Source organism: Palaemon carinicauda, chromosome 5 (genome assembly GCF_036898095.1).
Source record: "Palaemon carinicauda isolate YSFRI2023 chromosome 5, ASM3689809v2, whole genome shotgun sequence".
Lineage (NCBI taxonomy): Eukaryota > Metazoa > Arthropoda > Malacostraca > Decapoda > Palaemonidae > Palaemon > Palaemon carinicauda.
The window spans coordinates 156,098,715-156,121,087 of NC_090729.1; the positions used below are offsets into that span (position 1 = coordinate 156,098,715).

The 22,373-nt window shown below is 36.5% G+C and overlaps 1 protein-coding gene across 3 annotated transcripts in view; it reads left to right on the forward strand.

The window, feature by feature from the left end:
- The window catches only part of LOC137641548 (uncharacterized), a 96,872-nt gene that overhangs the window by 70,120 nt on the left and 4,379 nt on the right, over nt 1–22,373 (forward strand). For 2 of the 3 annotated variants that reach the window (XM_068374211.1, XM_068374212.1), the window contains exons 4-7: nt 17,194–17,257; nt 17,883–18,079; nt 19,131–19,286; nt 21,955–22,008. In XM_068374211.1, coding sequence (XP_068230312.1) covers nt 17,194–17,257; nt 17,883–18,079; nt 19,131–19,286; nt 21,955–22,008 — 471 coding nt within the window. The remainder of the gene's footprint in view (nt 1–17,193; nt 17,258–17,882; nt 18,080–19,130; nt 19,287–21,954; nt 22,009–22,373) is intronic. The other variant, XM_068374213.1, reaches the window with a different exon arrangement.

A 22,373-nucleotide genomic window follows, 5' to 3' on the forward strand; every position in this document is an offset into this window, starting at 1 on the left:
GAAAATTTTTAAAAAAATTTCAATTTTAGAGTGGCACTCATCATTTCTTCCCTTTCAGGAAGGATAATATTTTCTGTATACGTTGCATGTATAATTCCCTTAACATGTTACATTCGTTACACCCATTATTCCATTTAGTCATTTATTCGAAATAAATGTCTATTAGTGTGTAATTGCGTCCTATTTCGCCCTGCACTCAGCACAATAGAAATGCCAGAGTTCTCTTACTTATTTAATAACGTAACCCTCATATTATTGTATGCTTACAAAAAATGGATATAGTGGACACTGAATTGTTCCGACAATATATACAAACCGTGACACCCTTTGTATATCTAGTGGATACTTATGTTTGTACATACAATACATGCTAACCTTGAGGCCCCTCTGGCTGTGATTCCCTCATTGTTTTTTTACTTGATTCCCCTTCTGCTGTGATTCCGTCATATTGTTTTTCTGTTCGATTTCTCTCTGGCTATGATTCCCTTATATTGTTTTTCTGCATGATTCCCCTCTTGCTGTGATTCCCTCATATTGTTTTTTGCTTGATTTCCCTTTTACTGTGATTCCTTCATATTGTTTTTCTGCTTGATTCCCCTCTTGCTGTGATTCATTCGTATTGTTTTTCTGCTTGATTCGCCTCTTGCTGCGATTCCCTCATATTGTTTTCCTGTTTAATTTCCCTCTGGCTGTGATTCTATCATATTGTTTTTCCCCTTAATTCCCAACTTGCTGTGATTCCCTCATATTGTTTTTCCGCTTGATTCTCCTCTAGTTATGGTTCCCTCATATTGTTTTTCTGCTTGATTCACCTCTGGCTGTGATTCCCACATATGGTTTTTCCCCCTGATTCTGCTCTTGCTGTGATTCCCTCATATTGTTTTTCTGCTTGATTTCCCTCTGGCATCGATTCCCTCATATTGTTTTTCTGCTTGATTCCCTTCTTGCTGTGATTCCCTCATATTGTTTTTCTGCTTGATTCCCCTCTGGCTATGATTCCCTCATATTGTTTTTCTCCTTGAATCCCCTCTTTCTGTTATTCTCTCATATTGTTTTTCTGCTTGATTCCCCTCTTGCTGTGATTCCCTCATATTGGTTTTCTGCTTGATTCCCCTCTTGCTGTGTTTCCCTCATATTTTTTTTCTGCTCGATTCTCCTCCTGTTGTGATTCGCTAGAATTGTTTTTCTGCTTGATATCCCTCTTGCTGTGATTCCCTCATATTGTTTTTCTGCTTGATTCCCATCTTTCTGTGATTCCCTCATATTGTTTTTCTGCTTAATTTCCCTTTTGCTGTGATTCCCTCATATAATTTTTATGCTTGATTCCCCTCCTGCTGTGATTCCCTCATATTGTTTTTCTGCTTAATTCCCCTGTTGCTGTGATTTGCTAATATTGTTTTTCTGCTTGATTGCTCTCTTTCTGTGATTCCCTCATATTGTTTTTCTGCTTGATTCCCCTCATGCTGTGATTTCCTTGTATTGTTTTTCTGCTTGATTCCCCTCTTGCTGTGATTCGCTAATAATGTTTTTTCTGCTTGATTCCCCTCTTGCTGTGATTCCCTCATACTGTTTTTCAGCTTGATTCCCGTCCTGATGTGATTCCCTCATATTGTTTTTCTGCTTAATTCCCCTGTTGCTGTGATTCGCTAATATTGTTTTTCTGCTTGATTGCTCTCTTTCTGTGATTCCCTCATATTGTTTTTCTGCTTGATTCCCCTCATGCTGTGATTTCCTTGTATTGTTTTTCTGCTTGATTCCCCTGTTGCTGTGATTCGCTAATAATGTTTTTTTTTTCTGCTTGATTCCCCTCTTGCTGTGATTCCCTCATACTGTTTTTCAGCTTGATTCCCCTCCTGATGTGATTCCCTCATATTGTGTTTTTGCTTGATTTCCCTCTTGCTGTGATTCTCTCATATTGTTTTTCTGCTTGATTCCCCATTTGCTGTGATTCACTAATATTGTTTTTCTGCTTAATATCCCTCTTGATGTGATTCCCTCATATTGTTTTTCTGCTTGATTCCCATGTTGCTATGATTTCCTTCTGTTTTTTTTCTGCCTGATTTCCATCTTGCTGTTATTCCTTTATAATGTGTTTTCTCCTTTTTTTTCCCTCTTGCTTTGATTCCCTCATATTGTTTTTCTGCTTGATTCCTCTCTTGCTGTGATTCCTTAATATAATTTTCTGCTTGATTCCCATCTTGCTGTGATTCCCTCATATTTTTTTCCTGCTTGATTTCCATTTTCGTGTGATTCCTTCATATTTTTTTCTCCTTGATTTCCCTCTTGCTGTGATTTCCTCATATTGTTTTTCTGCTTGATTCCCCTCTTGCTGTGATTCCCTCATATTGTTTTTCTGCTTGATTCCCCTCTTGCTGTGATTCCCTCATATTGTTTTTCTGCTTGATTCCCCTCTTGCTGTGATTCCCTCATATTGTTTTTCTGCTTGATACCCTTCTTGCTGTGATTCCCTCATATTGTTTTTCTGCTTGATTCCCCTCTTGCTGTGATTCCCTCATATTGTTTTTCTGCTTGAATCCCCACTTGCTGTGATTCCCTCATATTGTTTTTCTGCTTGAATCCCCACTTGCTCTGATTTCCTCAAATTGTTTTTCTCCTTGATTTCCCTCTTGCTGTGATTTCCTCATATTGTTTTTCTGCTTGATTCCCCTCTTGCTTTGATTCCCTCATATTTTTTTCTGTTTGATTCCTCTCTTGCTGTGATTCCTTAATATCGTTTTCTGCTTGATTCCCCTCTTGCTGTGATTCCCTCATATTGTTTTTCTGCTTCATTCCCATCCTGCCGTGATTCCCTCATATTGTTTTTTGCTTGATTTTGCTTTTGCTGTGATTCCCTCATATTGTTTTTCTGCTTGATTTCCCCCTTTCTGTGATTCCCTCATTATTTTTCTGCTTGATTCCCCTCTCGCTGTGATTCTCTAATATTGTTTTTCCTACTTGATTCCCCTCTTGCTGTGATTCCCTCATATTGTTTTTCTGCTGGATTTCCCTCTTGCTGTGATTCCCTCATATTGTTTTTCTGCTTGATTCCCCTCCTGCTGTGATTCTCTCATATTGTTTTTCTGCGTGATTCCTCTATTGTTTTGATTCCCTCATAATGTTTTTCTGCTTTATTTCCTCTTTGCTGTGATTTTCTCATGGTTTTTCTGCTTGATTCTCCTCTTGCCGTAATTCCCTCATATTGTTTTTCTGCTTGATTTCCAACTTGCTGTAATTCCCTCATATTGTTTTCAGCTGTATTCCCATCTTGCTGTAATTCCTTCATATTGTTTCCCTCATATTGTTTTTCTGCTTGATTTCCCTCTGGCTGTGATTCACTCATATTATTTTTCTGCTTGATTCCCCTGTTGCTGTGATTCGCTAATATTAATTTTCTGCTTGATTCCCCTCTTGCTGTGATTTTCTTATATTGTTTTTCTGCTTGATTCCCCTCTTGTTGTGAATCCCTTGTATTGTTTTTCTGCTTGATTCCCCTCTTGCTGTAATTCGCTAATATTGTTTATTCTGCTTGATTCCCTTTTTGCTGTGATTCCCTCATTGTGTTTCCGCTTGATTTCCTTCTAGCTGTGATTTTCTCATATAATTTTCTGCTTGATTCCCCGCTTGCTGTGATTCCATCGTATTGTTTTTTCTGCCTGATTCCCCTTTTGCTGTGAATCACTCATATTGTTTTTTTCTGTGATATCCCTAATGATGTGATGCCCTCCTATGGTTTTTCTGCTTGATTTCTATTTTGCTGTGATTCCCTCATATTGTTTTTCTCCCTAATTTCCCTCTTTCTGTGATTCCCTCATATTGCTTTTCTGCTTAATTCCCATGTTGCTATGATTCCCTCCTGCTGTTTTTCTGCTTGATTTCCATCTTGCTGTGATTCCTTCATATTGTGTTTTCTCCTTGATTTCCTACTTGCTTTGATTCCCTCATATTATTTCTTCTGCTTGATTTCCCTCTTGCTGTGATTCCCTCATATTGTTTTTCTGCTTGATTCCCCTCTTGCTGTGACTCCCTCATATTTTTTTTCTGCTTGATTCCACTGTTGCTGTGATTCCCTTATATTGTTTTTCTGCTTGATTTCCCTCTTGTTGTGATTCGCTAAAAAAAATTTTCTGCTTGATTTCTCTCTTGCTGTGATTCCCTCATATTGTTTTTCTGCTTGATTCCCATCTTTCTATGATTCCCTCAAATTGTTTGTCTGCTTGATTTCCCTCTTGTTGGGATTCCCTCATATTGTTTTTCTGCCTAATTCCCCTCTTGCTGTGATTCCCTCATATTGTTTTTCTGCTTGATTCCCCTATAGCTGTGATTCCCTCATATTGCTTTTCTGCTTGATTCCCCACTTGCTGTGATTCCTTTCTATTTTATTTCTGCTTGATTCCCCTCTTGCTGTATTTCACTAATATTTTTTTTCTGCTTGATTCCCTTCTTGCTCTGATTCCCTCATATTGTGTTTCTGCTTGATTTCCCACTTGCTGTGATTCTCTCATATAGTTTTTCTGTTTGATTCCCCTCTTGCTGTGATTTCCTCATATTTTTTTCTGCTTGATATCCATTTTGCTGTGACTCCCTCATATTGTTTTTCTCCTTGATTTCCCTGTTGCTGTGATTCCCTCATATTGTTTTTCAGCTTGATTCCCATCTTGCTATGGTTCCCTCCAGCTATTTTTCTGCTTGATTCCCATCTTGCAGTGATTTCTTCATAGTGTTTTTCTCCTTGATTGCCCTCTTGCTGTGATTTCCTCATATTGTTTTTCTGCTTGATTACCTCTTGTTGTGATTCACAAATATTTTTTTTCTGCTCTATTTCCCTCTTGCTGTGATTGCCTAATATTGATATTCTGCTTGATTCCCATCTTGCTGTGATTCCCTCCTATCTGTTTTCTGCTTGATTTCCCTCTTGTTGTGATTCCCTCATTGTTTTTCTGCTATATTCCCGTCTTGCTGTGATTCACTAATATTGGCTTTTCTGCTTGATTCCCCTCTTGCTGTGATTCCCTCATCTGGTTTTTTTGCTTGATTCCCCTCTTCCTTTGATTCCCTCATATTGTTTTTCTGTATGATTCCCCTCTTTCCTTGATTCCCTCATATTGTTTTATTGCGTGATTCCTCTCTTGCTGTGATTCCCTCATATTGTTTTTCTGCATGATTCCCCTCTTGCTGTAATTTCCTCATATTGTTATCTTCTGTATTCCCATCCTGCTGTGATTCCCTCTTATTGTTTTTCTGCTTGATCCCCCTCTGGCTCTGATTCCCTCATATTGTTTTTCTGCTCGATATCCCTCTGGCTGTGATTTCATCATATTGTTTTTCTGCTTGATTTCTCTCTGGGTGTGATTCTCTTGTATTGTTTTTCTTCTTGATTTCCCTCTTGCTATGATTCCCTAATATTGTTTTTCTGCTTGATTTCCCCCTTGCTGTGATTTCCTCATGTTGTTTGTCTACTTGGTTTCCCTCTTGCTTTGATTCACTCATATTGTTTTTCTGCTTGATTTCCCTCTTGCTGTGATTCCCTCATATTGGTTTTTTGCTTGATTCCCCACTGGTTGGTATTCCCTCATATTGTTTTTATGCTTGGTTCCCCTCTTGTTGCGATTCACTCATATTGTTTTTCTGCTTGATTCCCCTCCTGCTGTGATTCCCTCATATTGTTTTTCTGCTTGATTCCCATCTTGCTGTGATTCCTCTTATAGTTTTTTTTATTGATTCTGTTCCAGCTGTGATTCCGTCATATTGTTTTTCTTCTTGATTCCCCTCTTCCTGTGATTCCCAAATATAATTTTTCTGCTTAATTCCCATCATCCTCTTATTCCCATATATTGTTTTTCTGCTTGATTTCCCTTTTCCTGTGATTCCCTAATATTGATTTTTTGCTAGATTTCCCTCTTGCTGTGATTCACTCATATTTTTTTTGCTTGATTTCCCTCTTGCTTTGATTCACTCATATTGTTTTCCTGCTTAATTTCCCTCTTGCTGTGATTCCCTCATGTTGTTTGTCTGCTTGATATCCCTCTTGCTTTGATTCACTCATATTTTTCTGCTTGATTTCCCTCTTGCTGTGATTCCCTCATATTGGTTTTCTGCTTGATTCCCCTCTTGCTGTGATTCCCTCATATTTTTTTTCTGCTTGATTCCCCTATTGCTGTGATTCCCTCATATTGCTTTTCTGCTTGATTCCCCACTTGCTGTGATTCCATTCCATTTTATTTCTGCTTGATTCCCCTCTTGCTGTATTTCACTAATATTTTTTTTCTGCTTGATTCCCCTCTTGCTCTGATTCCCCTCTTGCTCTGATTCCCTCATATTGTGTTTCTGCTTGATTTCCCTCTTGCTGTGATTCTCTCATATTGTTTTTCTTTGATTCCCTCTTGCTGTGATTCCCTCATATTTTTTTCAGCTTGATTTCCATTTTGCTGTGACTCCCTCATATTGTTTTTCTCCTTGATTTCCCTGTTGCTGTGATTCCCTCATTGTTTTTTTCCTTGATTCCCATCTTGCTATGGTTCCCTCCAGCTATTTTTCTGCTTGATTCCCATCTTGCAGTGATTTCTTCATAGTGTTTTTCTCCTTGATTTCCCTCTTGCTGTGATTCCTCATATTGTTTTTCTGCTTGATTCCCCTCTTGCTGTGATTCCCTCATATTGTTTTTCTGCTTGATTCCCATCTTGCAGTGATTTCTTCATAGTGTTTTTCTCCTTGATTTCCGTCTTGCTGTGATTTCCTCATATTGTTTTTCTGCTTGATTCCCTTCTTGCTGAGATTCACAAATATTTTTTTTCTGCTCTATTTCCCTCTTGCTGTAATTCCCTAATATTGATTTTCTGCTTGATTCCCATCTTGCTGTGATTCCCTCCTATCTGTTTTCTGCTTGATTTCCCTCTTGTTGTGATTCCCTCATTGTTTTTCTGCTATATTCCCATCTTGCTGTGATTCACTAATATTGGCTTTTCTGCTTGATTCCCCTCTTCCTGTGATTTCCTCATATTGTTTTTCTGTATGATTCCCCTCTTCCCTTGATTCCCTCATATTTTTTTATTGCGTGATTCCTCTCTTGCTGTGATTCCCTCATATTGTTTTTCTGCATGATTCCCCTCTTACTGTGATTCCCACATATTGTTCTTCTGATTGAATCCCCTCTTGCTGTAATTTCCTCATATTGTTATCTGCTGTATTCCCCTCTTGCTGTGATTTCCTCATATTGTTTTTCTGCTTGATTCCCCTCTGGCTATGATTCCCTCATATTGTTTTTCTGCTTGATATCCCTCTGGCTGTGATTCCATCATATTGTTTTTCTGCTTGATTTTTCTCTGGCTGTGATTCTCTCGTATTGTTTTATTTCTTGATTTCCCTCTTGCTATGATTCCCTAATATTGTTTTTCTGCTTGATTTCCCCCTTACTGTGATTTCCTCATGTTGTTTGTCTGCTTGGTTTCCCTCTTGCTTTGATTCACTCTTATTGTTTTTCTGCTTGATTTCCCTCTTGCTGTGATTCCCTTATATTGGTTTTCTGCTTGATTCCCCACTGGTTGGTGTTCCCTCATATTGTTTTTCTGCTTAGTTCCCCTCTGGTTGCGATTCACTCATATTGTTTTTCTGCTTGATTCCCCTCCTGCTGTGATTCCCTCATATTGTTTGTCTGCTTGATTCCCATCTTGCTATGATTCCCTCTTATTGTTTTTTTTATTGATTCTGTTCCTGCTGTGATTCCGTCATATTGTTTTTCTTCTTGATTCCCTGATTCCCAAATATAATTTTTCTGCTTAATTCCCATCATCCTCTTATTTTTGCTTGATTTCCCTCTTCCTGTGATTCCCTAATATTGATTATTTGCTAGATTTCCCTCTTGCTGTGATTCCCTCATAATTTTTTCTGCTTGATTTCCCTCTTGCTTTGATTCACTCATATTGTTTTCCTGCTTAATTTCCCTCTTGCTGTGATTCCCTCCTGTTGTTTGTCTGCTTGATATCCCTCTTGCTTTGATTCACTCATATTTTTCTGCTTGATTTCCCTCTTGCTGTGATTCCCTCATATTGGTTTTCTGCTTTATTCCCCTCTTGCTGTGATTCCCTAATATTGTTTTTCTGCTTAAATCCCCTCTTGCCATGATTCCCTCATATTGTTTTTCTGCTTTTTTCCTTTCTTGCTGTGATTCCCTCATATTTTTTTCTGCTTGATTCCCTTCCTGCGGTGAATCCCTCATTGTTTTTCTGCTTAATTCCCCTCTTGCTCTGATTCCCTTATATTTGTTTTTGCTTGAATCCCCTCTTGCTCTGATTCCCTCATATTGTTTTACTGCCTAATTCACATCTTGTTGTGATTCTCTCATATTTTGTTTTACTAGTTTCCTCTCCTGCTTTGATTCTCTCATGTTTTTTTTTTCCGTGATTTCCCTCTGGCTGTGATTCCCTCATATTGTTTTCTTGATTGATTCCTCTCCCGCTGTGATTCCCTCATAATTTTTTTCTTTGATTCCCCTCTTGCTGTGATTGCCTCTTATTGTTTTTCTGCTTGATTTCCATCTTGTATGATTCCCTCATATTGTTTTTTTATTGATTCCCCTCTTGCTGTGATTCCCCCATACTATTTTTTTATTGAATCCCCATCATGCTGGGATTCGCTCATATTGCTTTTTTTGCTTGATTTCACTCTTGCCGTGATTCGTTCATATTGATTTTCAGTTAATTTCCCTCTGGCTGTGATTCCCTCATTGTTTTTTTACTTGATTCCCTTCTGCTGTGATTCCCACATATTGTTTTTCTGTTCGATTTTTTTCTGGCTGTGATTCCCTTATATTGTTTTTCTGCTTGATTCCCCTCTTGCTGTGATTCCCTTATATTGTTTTTTGCTTGATTTCCCTTTTACTGTGATTCCTTCATATTGTTTTTCTGCTTGATTCCCCTTCTTGCTGTGATTCATTAGTATTGTTTTTCTGCTTGATTCCCTCTTGCTGTGATTCCCTCATATTGTTTTTCTGCTAGAATCCCCTCTTACCGTGATTCCCTCATATTGTTTTCCTGTTTAATTTCCCTCTGGCTGTGATTCCATCATATTGTTTTTCCCCTTAATTCCCAACTGTCTGTGATTCCCTCATATTGTTTTTCCGTTTGATTCTCCTTTTGTTATGGTTCCCTCATATTGTTTTTCTGCTTGATTCCCCTCTGGCTGTGATTCCCACATATTGTTTTTCCGCCTGATTCTGCTCCTGCTATGATTCCCTCATATTGTTTTTCTGCTTGATTTCCCTCTGGCTTATTTCTCTCATATTGTTTTTCTGCTTGATTCCCATCTTGCTGTGATTCCCTCATATTGTTTTTCTGCTTAATTCCCCTCTGCTATGATTCTCTCATATTGTTTTTCTCCTTGAATCCCCTATTTCTGTGATTCCCTCATATTGTTTTTCTGCTTGATTCCCCTCTTGCTGTGATTCCCTCATATTGGTTTTCCGCTTGATTCCCCTCTTGCTTTGTTTCCCTCATATGTTTTTATGCTTGATTCCCCACGCGTTGTGATTCGCTAGAATTGTATTTCTGCTTGATATCCCTCTTGCTGTGATTCCCTCATATTGTTTTTCTGCTTGATTCCCATCTTGTTCTGATTCCCTTATATTGTTTTTCTGCTTAATTTCCTTTTTCCTTTGATTACCTCATATCATTTTCATGCTTGATTCCCCTTCTGCTGTGATTCGCTCATATTGTTTTTCTGCTTAATTTCCCTGTTGCTGTGATTCGCTAATATTGTTTTTCAGCTTGATTGCCCTCTTGCTGTGATTCCCTCATATTGTTTTTCTGCTTGATTCCCCTCATGCTGTGATTTCCTTGTATTGTTTTTCTGCTTGATTCCCATCTTGCTGTGATTCCTAATATTGTTTTTTCTGTTTGATTCCCCTCTTGCTGTGATTCCCTCAAACTGTTTTTCTGCTTGATTGCCCTCCTGCTGTGATTCCCTCATATTGTGTTTCTGCTAGATTCCCCTCTTGCTGTGATTCTCTCATATTGTTTTTCTGCTTGATTCCCCGCTTGCTGTGATTCCCTCATATTGTTTTTCTGCTTGATTCCCCATATGCAGTGATTTACTAATATTGCTTTTCTGCTTGATATCCCTCTTGATGTGATTCCCTCATATTGTTTTTGTGCTGGATTCCCATGTTGCTATGATTCCCTTCTTTTTTTCTGTTTGATTTCCATCTTGCTCTTATTCCTTCATAGTTTGTTTTTTCCTTGATTTCCTTTTGCTTTGATTCCCTCATATAGATTTTCTGCTTGATTCCCCCTCTTGCTGTGATTCCTTAATATCGTTTTTTGCTTGATTCCCTTCTTGCTGTGATTCGCTAATTTTTTTTTCTGCTTGATACCCATCCTGCCGTGATTCCCTCATATTGTTTTTCTGTTTGTTTCCCCCTTGCTCTGATTCCCTCATTATTTTTCTTCTTGATTCCCCTCTCGCTATGATTCACTAATATTGTTTTTCCTACTTGATTCCCCTCTTGCTGTATTTCCCTCCTATTGTTTTTCTGCTGGATTCCCCTCTTGCCCATATTCCCTCATATTGTTTTTCTGCTTGATTCCCCTCCTGCTCTGATTCACTCATATTGTTTTTCTGCGTGATTCCTCTCTTGTTTTGATTCCCTCATATTGTTTTTCTGCTTGATTCCCCTCTTGCTGTAATTCCCTCATATTGTTTTCTGCTGTATTCCCATCTTGCTGTAATTCCCTCATATTGTTTTTTTTGCCCGATTTCCCTCTGGCTGATTCCCTCATTTTTTTTCTGCTTGATTTTCCTCTGCTGTGATTCCCTCATATATTTTTTTGCTTGATTCCCCTGTTGCTGTGATTCGCTAATATTGATTTTCTGCTTGATTCCCCTCTTGCTGTGATTCCCTCATATTGTTTTTCTGCTTGATTACTATTTTCTGTGATTTCCTCATATTGTTTTTCTCCCTAATTTCCCTCTTCCTGTGATTCCCTTATATTATTTTTTTGCTTGATTTCCATCTTGCTGTGATTCCTTCATATTGTGTTTTTTCCTTGATTTCCTTCTTGCTTTCATTCCCTCATATTATTTTTCTGATTGAATCCCCTCTTGCTTTAATTCCCTCATATTGTTATCTGCTGTATTCCCATCTTGCTGTGATTCCCTCATATTGTTTTTCTGCTTGATATCCCTCTGGCTCTGATTCCATCATATTGTTTTTCTGCTTGATTTCTCTCTGGCTGTGATTCTCTCATATTGTTTTTCTGCTTGATTTCCCTCTTGTTATGATTCTCTAATATTGTTTTTCTGCTTGATTCCCCCCTTGCTGTGATTCCCTCATAATGTTTTTCTGCTTAATTTCCCCCTTGCTGTGATTCTCTCATATTGTTTTTCTGCTTGATTTCCCCCTTGCTGTGATTCTCTCATATTGTTTTTCTGCTTATTTCCCTCATTTTGTGATTCTATCATTGTTTTTCTGCTTGATTCCCCTCTTGCCGTGATTCCCTCATATTGTTTTTCTGCTTGATTCCCCTCTTGCTCTAATTTCCTCATATTGTTTTCTGCTGTATTCCCATCTTGCTGTAATTCCCTCAAATTCCCTCATATTGTTTTTCTGCTTGATTTCCCTCTTGCTATGATTCCCTCATTATTTTTCTGCTTGATTCCCCTCTTGCTGTGATTCGCTAAAAAATTTTTATATGCTTGATTCCCCTCTTGCTGTGATTCCCTCATATTGTTTTTCTGATTGATTCCCCTCTTGCCGTGATTCCCTCATTTTGTTTTTCTGCTTGATTCCCCTGTTGGTCTGATTTGCTAATATTGTTTTTTTGCTTGATCCCATCTTGTTGTGATTTCGTCATATTGTTTTTCTGCTTGATTTCCCTCTTGCTGTGATTCCCTCATATTATTTTTCTGCTTGATTTCTCTCTTGTTGTGATTCCCTCATAATTTTTCTGCTTGATTTCTCTCTCTCTGTGATTCGCTAATATTGTTTTTTTTCTGCTCCATTCCCCCCTTGCTGTTATTCCCTCTTTTTTTTATGCTTGATTCACCTCCTGCTGTGATTCCCTCATATTGTTTTTCTGCTTGATTCCCCTCCTGCTGTGATTCCCCCATATTGTATTTTTGCGTGATTCCTTTCTTGCTCTGATTCTCTCATATTGTTTTTCATCTTGATTTCCGTCTTGCTGTGATTCTCTCATATTGTTTTTCTGCTTGATTCCCCTCTTGCTGTGATTCACTAATATTGTTTTCTGCTTGATTCCCCTCTTGCTGTGATTCCCTCATATTGTTTTTCTGCTTGGTTCCCATCTTGCTGTGATTCCCTCAAATTGTTTTTCTGCTTGATTTGCTTCTTGCTTTGATTCCCTCATATTGTTTTTCTGCTTGATTTCCCTCTTGCTATGATTCCCTCATTATTTTTCTGCTTGATTCCCCTCTTGCTGTGATTCGCTAAATTTTTTTATATGCTTGATTCCCCTCTTGCTATGATTCCCTCATATTGTTTTTCTGATTGATTCCCCTCTTGCCGTGATTCCCTCATTTTGTTTTTCTGCTTGATTCCCCTGTTGGTCTGATTTGCTAATATTGTTTTTTTGCTTGATCCCATCTTGTTGTGATTCCGTCATATTGTTTTTCTGCTTGATTTCCCTCTTGCTGTGATTCCCTCATATTGTTTTTCTGCTTGATTTCTCTCTTGTTGTGATTCCCTCATAAATTTTCTGCTTGATTTCTCTCTCTCGGTGATTCGCTAATATTGTTTTTTTTCTGCTCCATTCCCCCCTTGCTGTTATTCCCTCTTATTGTTTTTATGCTTGATTCACCTCCTGCTGTGATTCCCTCATATTTTTTTTCTGCTTGATTCCCCTCCTGCTGTGATTCCCCCATATTGTATTTTTGCGTGATTCCTTTCTTGCTCTGATTCTCTCATATTGTTTTTCATCTTGATTTACGTCTTGCTGTGATTCTCTCATATTGTTTTTCTGCTTGATTCCCCTCTAGCTGTGATTCCCTCATATTGTTTTTCTGCTTAATTCACCTCTTGCTATGATTCCCTCATAATGTTTTTAGGCTTGATTCTCCTCCTGCTGTGATTCCCTCATATTGTATTTCTGTGTGATTCCTATCTTGCTTTGATTCCATCATATTTTTTTTCAGCTTGATTTCCCTCTTGCTATGATTCTCTCATATTGTTTTTCCACTTTATTTCCCTCTTGCTCTGGTTCTCTCCTATTGTTTTTCTGCTTGATTTCCCTCATTTTGTGATTCTCTCATATTTTTTTTCTGCTTTATTTCCCTCTTGCAGTGATTCTCTCATATTATTTTTCAGCTTTATTTCCCTCATTTTGTGATTTTCTCATTGTTTTTCTGCTTGATTCCCCTCTTGCGATTCCCTCATATTGTTTTTTGGGTTTGATTCCCCTCTTGTTGTGATTCCCTCATTATTTTTCTGTTTGATTCCCCTCTTGCTGTGATTCGTTAATATTGTTTTTTTTTTTTTGCTTGATTCCCACCTTGCTGTGATTCCCTCATATTGTTTTTCTGCTTGATTCACCTCTTGCTGTGAATCCCTCATATTGTTTTTCTTCTTGAATCATCTCCTGCTATGATTCCCTCGTATTGTATTTCTCTGTGATTCCTCTCCTGCTCTGATTCCCTCATATTGTTTTTCAGCTTGATTTCCCTATTGCTGTGATTCTCTCATATTGTTTTTCGGCTTTATATCCCTCTTGCTGTGATTCTCTCATATTGTTTTTCCTGCTTGATTTCCCTCTTGCAGTGATTCCCTCATATTGTTTTTCTGCGTGATTCCTCTCTTGTTTTGATTCCCTCATAATGTTTTTTGCTTGATTTCCCCCTTGCTGTGATTTTCTTATATTGTTTTTCCGCTTTATTTCCATCATTTTGTGATTCTCTTTGTTTTTCTTCTTGATTCCCCTCTGGCTGTGATTCCCTCATATTGTTTTTCTGCTTGATTCCCCTCTTGCCGTGATTCCCTCATATTGTTTTTCTGCTTGATTCCCCTCTTGCTGTAATTCCCTCATATTGTTTTCTGCTGTATTCCCATCTTGGTGTAATTCCCTCATATTGTTTTTCTGCCTGATTTTCCTCTGGCTGTGATTCCCTCATATCATTATTTTGCTTAATTTCCCTCTGGCTGTGATTCCCTCATATTATATTTCTGCGTGATTCCTTTCTTGCTGTGATTCCCTCATATTGATTTTCTGCTTGATTCACCTCTTGCTGTGATTCCCTCATATTGTTTTTCTGCTTGATTCCCCTCCTGCTGTGATTCCCTCATATTATATTTCTGCGTGATTCCTCTCTTGCTCTGATTCCCTCATATTTTTTTTTCAGCTTGATTTCCATCTTGCTGTAATTCTCTCATATTGTTTTCTCACTTTATTTCCCTCTTGCTGTGATTCTCTCATATTGTTTTTCCGCTTTATTCCCCTCTTGCAGTGATTCTCTCATATTGTTTTTTTGCTTTATTTCCCTCATTTTGTGATTTTTTCATTGGTTTTTCTGCTTGATTCCCCTCTTGCTTTGATTTGCTAATACCGTTTTTCTGCTTGATATCCAATCTTGCTGTGATTCCCTCATATTGTTTTTCTGCTTGATTCCCATCTTGCTGTGATTCCCTCATATATTTTTTCCGCTTGATATCCACTTTGCTGTGATTCCCTCATATTGTTTTCCTCCTTGATTTCCCTATTGCTGTGATTCCCTCCTGCTGTTTTTCTGCTTGATTTCCATCTTGCTGTGATTCCTTCATATTGTGTTTTCTCCTTGATTTTCGTCTTGCTTTGATTCCCTCATATTGTTTTTAATGCTTGATTCCCCTCTTGCTGTGATTCGCTAATATTGTTTTTCTGCTTGATTCCCCTCTTGCTGTGATTCGCTAATATTGTTTTTCTGTTTGATCCCATGTTGCTGTGATTCCCTCATATTGTTTTTCTGCTTGATTTCCCTCTTTTGTGATTCCCTCATATTGTGTTTCTGTTTGATTCCCCTCCTGCTATGATTCGCAAATTTTGTATTTTTCTGCTTGATTCCCCTCTTGCTGTGATTCCCTCATATTGTTTTTCTGCTTGATACCCCTCCTGCTGTGATTCCCTCATATTGTTTTTCTACGGGATTCCTCTATTGCTGTTATTCCCTCATATTATTTTTCTGCTTGATTTCCTTCTTGCCCTGATTTTATCATATTGTTTTCCGCTTTATTTCCCTCTTACTGTGATTCCTTCTTATTGTTTTTCTGGTTGATTTAATTCTTGCTGTGATTCCCTCATATTGTTTTTATGCTTGATTTCCCTCTTGCCGTGATTCCTTCATATTGTTCTTCTGCTTGATTCCCCACTGGCTGTGATTCCCTCATATTGTTTTTTTTAGCTTGAATCCCCTTTTGGTATGATTCCCTCCTATTGTCTTTTTGCTTGATTCCCCTTTTGCTTTAATTCTCTCATATTGTTTTTCTGCCTGATTCTCATCTTGCTGTGATTCCCTCATTGTTTTTTTATTGATTCTGCTCTTGCTGTGATTCCCTCATATTGTTTTTCTGCTTGATTCCCCTCCTGCTGTTTTCCCAAATATTATTTTTCTGCTTGATTCACCTCTTGCTGTGATTCCCTCATATTGTTTTTATGCTTGATTCCCCTCTTGCTGTGATTCCCTCATAATGTTATTCTGCTTGATTCCAATCTTGCTGTGATTCTCCCATATTTTTTTTTTACTTGATTCACCTCCTGCTGTGTTTCCCTCTTATTGTTTTTTTTTATTTGGTTTCTCTCTTGCTGTGATTCCCTAATATTTTTTTCTTGATTGATTCCCCTCTTGCTGTGATTCCCTCATATAGTTTTTCTGCTTGATTTCCCTCTTGCTGTGATTCCCCCATATTGGTTTTCTGCTTGATTTCAATCTTGCTGTGATTCCCTCATATTGTTTTTTTTATTGATTCCCCTCTTGCTGTGATTCCCTCATATTGTTTCTATGCTTGATTTCCATCTTGCTGTGATTTCCTCATATTGTTTTTTTATTGATACCCCTCTTGCTGTGATTCCCTCATATTGTTTTTATGCTTGATTTCCCTCTTGCAGTGATTCCCTCATAACGTTTTTCTGCTTGATTCTCTTCTGCTGTGATTCCTTTATATTGTTAATTGATTGATTCCTTTCTTTTTGTGATTCCCTCATATTGTTTTTTTTTTTTATTCCCCTATTTCTGTGATTCCCTCATATTGTTTTTCTGTTTGATTCCCTTCTTACTGTGATTCCCTCATTGTTTTTTTGATTGATTTCCCTCATGCTGTGATTCCCTCATATTGTTTTTTTGATTGATTCCCCTCTTGCTGTGATTCCCTCATATTATTTTTATACCTGATTTCCCTCCGGATGTCATTTGCTAATATTATTTATATAACTGATTCAGGGATTTATTTTCATGCGTTTTAGGTTAATATCAAGCACAAGTCGGTTTTTTTTCTTGTATTTTATAATTTTATGGGCAATTTTTACTGAGGAGTTTTGGTTCTTATCGTCTCTCTCTCTCTCTCTCTCTCTCTCTCTCTCTCTCTCTCTCTCTCTCTCTCTCTCTCTCTAATATATATATATATATATATATATATATATATATATATATATATATATATATATATATATATATATATATATATATGTATATATACGTATATATATGTATATATACGTATATATATGTATATATACGTATAAATATATATATATATATATATATATATATATATATATATATATATATATATATATATATATATATATATTCAAATAAGCCATATATATTTTTGATACATTAATGTCTGGATTCTCTTAACGACCTCGGGATCAGAGCCCCAGGCGAAGAGACACAAAGACAAGAGCTTGTGACCGGCTGGGAATCGAACCCTGGTCGGCAAGCTTGTATACTTACTAATTGAGTAACTCTTAATCGCTATAGGACTCCTTTCCTCTTGATATTAAACGTAAAAGGTTTGTTGCCATTTGCAGTCATTATGTATTTTGAAGACCCACAGAATAGGCCTTTCTGCAAGACTTGGTGTTTTCTCATAGTTTTAATATCCTCCGCAGTCTATATCTCACCTTGGAAAAGGATTATTGTTTGCTTCTCATCCTCAATAAATCTATGATGATAATGTTGATTATTATAACTTAGTTTTAAAGATAATTCTTTCTGCAGGGAACTGGTGAATCGATTCCTGGCCACAACGAGCGATCCTGGGCTCAGTGTCTTTCTGAATGATGTAAGGGACTATTTCAAGTTCGTTTCTAGTCTACTTTCCTTTTTTATTCAAATAGGGAGACGGTCTTTTCGAAGGCTTAAAATGAATTTCCTTTTTGTGAATGTGGATTTTATTTATTTCCTATCATATACACGGAGATGTGTATTTCATACTGTAAAATTATTATGTAAATTATTAAAGTTATTAAAATTATTTTTCATTAAATATATTAAAATTATTCAAAATATTATTATATATAAATCCATATATATATATATATATATATATATATATATATATATATATATATATATATATATATATATATGTATAAGTATATATATATATCTATATATATATATATATATATATATATATATATATATATATATATATATATAAATATGTATATATACATATATGTATATAAATATATATATGTATATATATGTATATATATAAATATGTATATACATATATATATATATATATATATATATATATATATATATATATATATATATATATATATATATATATAATATGAAATTGGATCCACAGAAACGATGGTAGTCATGTTCTTGAATATGTCTTAATTCTTTACCCATTTCAACTTTTTTTTTTTTTTTTTTTTTTTTTTTTGCAGTCGCTAACTCCACCTCCTCCTCCCAACGGATTTACACCCAGAGGCGGATTTAACGACCTTCTTGGGTACTCCCCAGCCTGCTCCTCTTCTGAGGAGGTGATCTTCCCTCAAAGGGCGAAGACTTCCCAAAACGAGTGGGTGTTCGTGGCAAACCAGGAGAACGTCAAACAGTCCGTTATATTTGAGATGTGCTACAAGTGAGTGAGAAAGCAGCTTTTATTATTATTATTATTATCATTATCGTTATCGTTGATATTATAACTTGAATAATACACCATGCCGTGTCTAACAATCTTGGGTATTAAAGATCCACAGTTATATACGTTGTATGTTTAAAAAAACCTGGAGCTTTCGCCCTTTTAAAATATACAACATATATAACTGTGGATGTTGAATACACAAAATTATTATTATTATTATTATTATTATTATTATTATTATTATTATTATTATTATTATTATTATTATTACTTACTAAACTACAACCCTAGCTGGAAAACTAGGATGCTATAAGCCCAAAGGCTCAAGATGGAAAATAGACCAGTGAGGAAAGGAAATAAGGAAGTAAATAAATTCGAAGAGAAGTAATATATGATTAAAATAAAATATTATTAGAACAGAAATATTAGCATATTTTCTCAGAGTTTCTAGACATTTAATCTTCCGAAAGGGAAGACGAAATGCCTTGAAACTTCTTGTAAGTATGCTCAAGATTCAGTTGTTTGTCTGAAAGTGGTTAATAATACAGCTGGGAAGAAATAATAAAACTGAAATTCTCATTCAAAGTACATGAAAAAACAATTAATTAACAAACGATACGCTAAAAAAAAATAAGACTGACTCTCTAAGAAAACATTTTACAGCTGTTTTGTGAATATGACATTTAAAACCACCTCTCATAAAGATTTTTGGGTACATAGCAGAAAAACGTTCTACAAGACTTAAAGCGTAATGTAATATAACTTTATATTGAATAATACTATCGCATTAGAGATATCTTCCAATGATTTTGACAACGCGTGTAGATTTAAATCACCTTTGTTATTTTTTCAAAATTATTTACTATCGGTACTAATTAGTGAAGCCATTTACCTTTATATTCCTTGCTATTTCAACATTCAGTTACTACAGTATAATCACATTGCGCCACTCATCGTGGAAAAAGGCCTTCAGTCCAGCACCTTTGAAATTGATAACAACCATTTTCTACTTTGAAAAACTTCGTGTTATCTTTCACACATATTGCAGGAAAGACGAACCTTGCGACATTGGAATGCCCAACACTGGTGATGTGACGACTCTTTGCGTACAGAAGTTTATCTACAAGAGGATGCTGGTTGTAGGAACTAACAGTCTTGAGCCCGAAGAAGTGGTGATGCCCTCAAGCTGCGTTTGCTATATTAGGTAGGTATAGAATTGGTGCCATTCTGAATCATAAGGTCTATGGTAAGGTATAATTCTATTGGTGACCTTAATTAGAGAAAGTAAGGAGCATTCAGAAATCTTATAACTTGGTGGAAGAATAGTGAATAAAAAAAGTATCCGAATGCCCTTAGAATTCTGGCTTCAGATAGGATAGATATAGACCTTGGGACCATCGCTAATAAAATAGCACAAGAAAATAGTTATCGGCTATAAACAAAAGTCTGGGTAAAACAGACTAAGTACCAGTACGCTGTCGGAGGATTAACTTGGGATCGAGATTTGACAGTTTGAAGGGGTGAATCTGGCCAAACCCTGCCCTCACGGGTTCAGGAAAGAATTCTGAGTCAAGGCATCTCCAGTAGTATTAATCCTCCTAGATATAGACGTAGATTATGGTTTTCCCTGTTATAAATGATTATGATATTCGAAAACTATATTGGAACTATAATAGAGTTTTTCTACTCTCAAGCGTTGGTCCCATTTTTCAATGGTTTACACTGATTTGTGCCAATGCACCAAGGCTAATAAATCTTGGTGGGTTATGGTCTGTCAGCTCACCAAAAGTTAATTTCCATGATGATCACTATTGTATTATATATCTATAATGCCAGTACAATGACCCTCAATATTGTTAAGATGCCAGCCTTGATTGATTTCGACTGTAAATTTTATCAGGGGGACAGTCAATGTATTAGAGAAGACTGAAATGGTTTGGCCATGTCATGAGAAAAGAAGATGAACACGTCTGTAAAAGGCTTATGAACATGGAGGTGGAGGGCAGAAGAAGGAGGGAAAGGCCAAAGTTCAGGTGGAAAGATAAATTGTTGAATGACATGAAGGAAAACAAAGTGTACAAGACATAGGAATATGGAGAAGGCTGACTAGAAAGCAAAGATGATGATGTTTGACACCGAGTGTGGTGAACAGCCCTGACATCGGCACCACCCACCCCGAATTCCTAGGTCTGGAATGACGTGTATGTCTGGTTATTACCAAGGTATGGAAATGTGGTCTTAGGTAATTCATGCATGATAAAAGTTCAATTTACTGGAGAGTTCTATGCATGGACATGTTCCCAAAGTTTTCGTAATAATGACAGATAGTTATTGCTGTTAGTTAATCTTGTTTTTATTTTTGTGTGTGACTTATGTAAACAGCTTTAGTTAGTTTCGCACAAAAATCAAGATTCCATTGCATGCATATTTGTATGAACTGCATACTTATTTTGGTAGCTCTCTCTCTCTCTCTCTCTCTCTCTCTCTCTCTCTCTCTCTCTGTATATATATATGTATTTATATATATTATATATATATACATATATATGTGTGTATATATACATATATATACATAAGTATATGCAGTACTGTATATTCATGAATAACTGGGTCAATTGAACATAACTGCATATGGTGTGTTAGAAACTTGGTCTCCAGGGCAGAATAAAATAAATTAGTTGTTATTGTCCCAAATAAAACCAATGGCCATCACACTGAACCTTTTGCATCTGCTCCCAACAAAGATTTAAAGAAATGGTCTGTTGCTTCGAACTATTTATTGTTAAGTAATTTTGAACTACCCTTTTGATTGTTAAGATCTAAATATAGAAGCTACTTATAGTTTCTATTGGTACAGATTGAGGGTTCTCTTCTGAATTATATACCCCTTCTCTTTGGAGAGGAAATCCATTAGCTTTTGACTTAATATTCTTCTACAAGGCTGTGGAGCTGCAGCACCTTACTAATGGGGACTTGTAGTATCTACACTTTGCTTAAGGGTGTTAAGGAGATAGCTGCAATGAAAGGTAACCGTATACATTTTGTACTGAAGTACGGGAGCATTGGTGAACTGGTTGGACGTTGAGGAAACTTTAGGAACATACTTGACTTCCAATCATAGAAGCACTTCGAAGCCTATTTCGTTACACGGGTTGTCTTCAGGGGTTGTCACCTTAAACAGTCTTTGTGAGAAAAGGTTTTGACCAAACTGACTAATCACCTGGTGCACTATTCATGGTTGGAATCTATATGGGCTCAATTAATCTTTCCTCTTCAGAAATGGTGCATTAGCCATCTTTCCACGTAGGTTTCTTACGATATTTTCAATGTTGGAAACTTGAGGTTCCTTCTGAAAATCCTAACAAGCCCAGAATTTCAATTCCGTGAATGCCTTGGCTGCTTTGCAACAATATAACCCCACAAAAAGTTTCATTTACTGCTCCAAGGGAGGTCACTCAAGCATTCTCAACACAGAAACAATAAGCTTCCTTATCTGGAAGATATTTAAAGATCCCATTGCTACCCAGCCATCAAGCTGGAAATGAAATAAAGGGAAATTTATGCTTTTCTGGAAGCTAGCCAAATCTGCATGAATGGGTGTAATATACATACTTTACTGTATATTGTAATTTATAATCATGCGTATGTATACACGATTACATAAGTAATTGTATCATTTTTTAATACTCGAGATATTAGTAAGTTTGCGTTGCTGAAATTGATTTATTCTTACGGTTACATCTCGGATAGAATTACTGTGTTAGTTAATTTTGTATCTTTACATCATCCTGAGTTATATATACAACTATAATGACTAAGACAATCAAATTGAATATCTTTAAAACAATTATGTTTGTATTTTATTCCCACAGCCGCAACAATTTCGATACATCCTCAGGCAGGAATTTAAAACCAAATAAAGACCGGTAAATTCGTTATTTTGAGTTAAGCTTTTGTAGATACCTTTGGCTTGTTTGACTCGACTGCACACTTTTGAGTGACACCAGCACAATTGCTTGTTTTCTGTATTTCAGTGTTGTAGAGTAGTGTTTCTTTATTACTTTAATCCCATAGTTTATTCTATAATATTGTGTCGAATGGAAATTTGTCTAACAACTCCTAGTGATGGCGCCAGACTACAGTTTGGATGTAAGTTGAGGGATAAAGTGACTCCCCCTTTTCATAGTGAAGTTGGTTGACGAAGGGATGTGTCTATGTCGAGTCTCGTGACTGAGATTTCAAAAAGACATATTTTTATCTAGAACTCTAGATTACGATCACCGAAGACCAG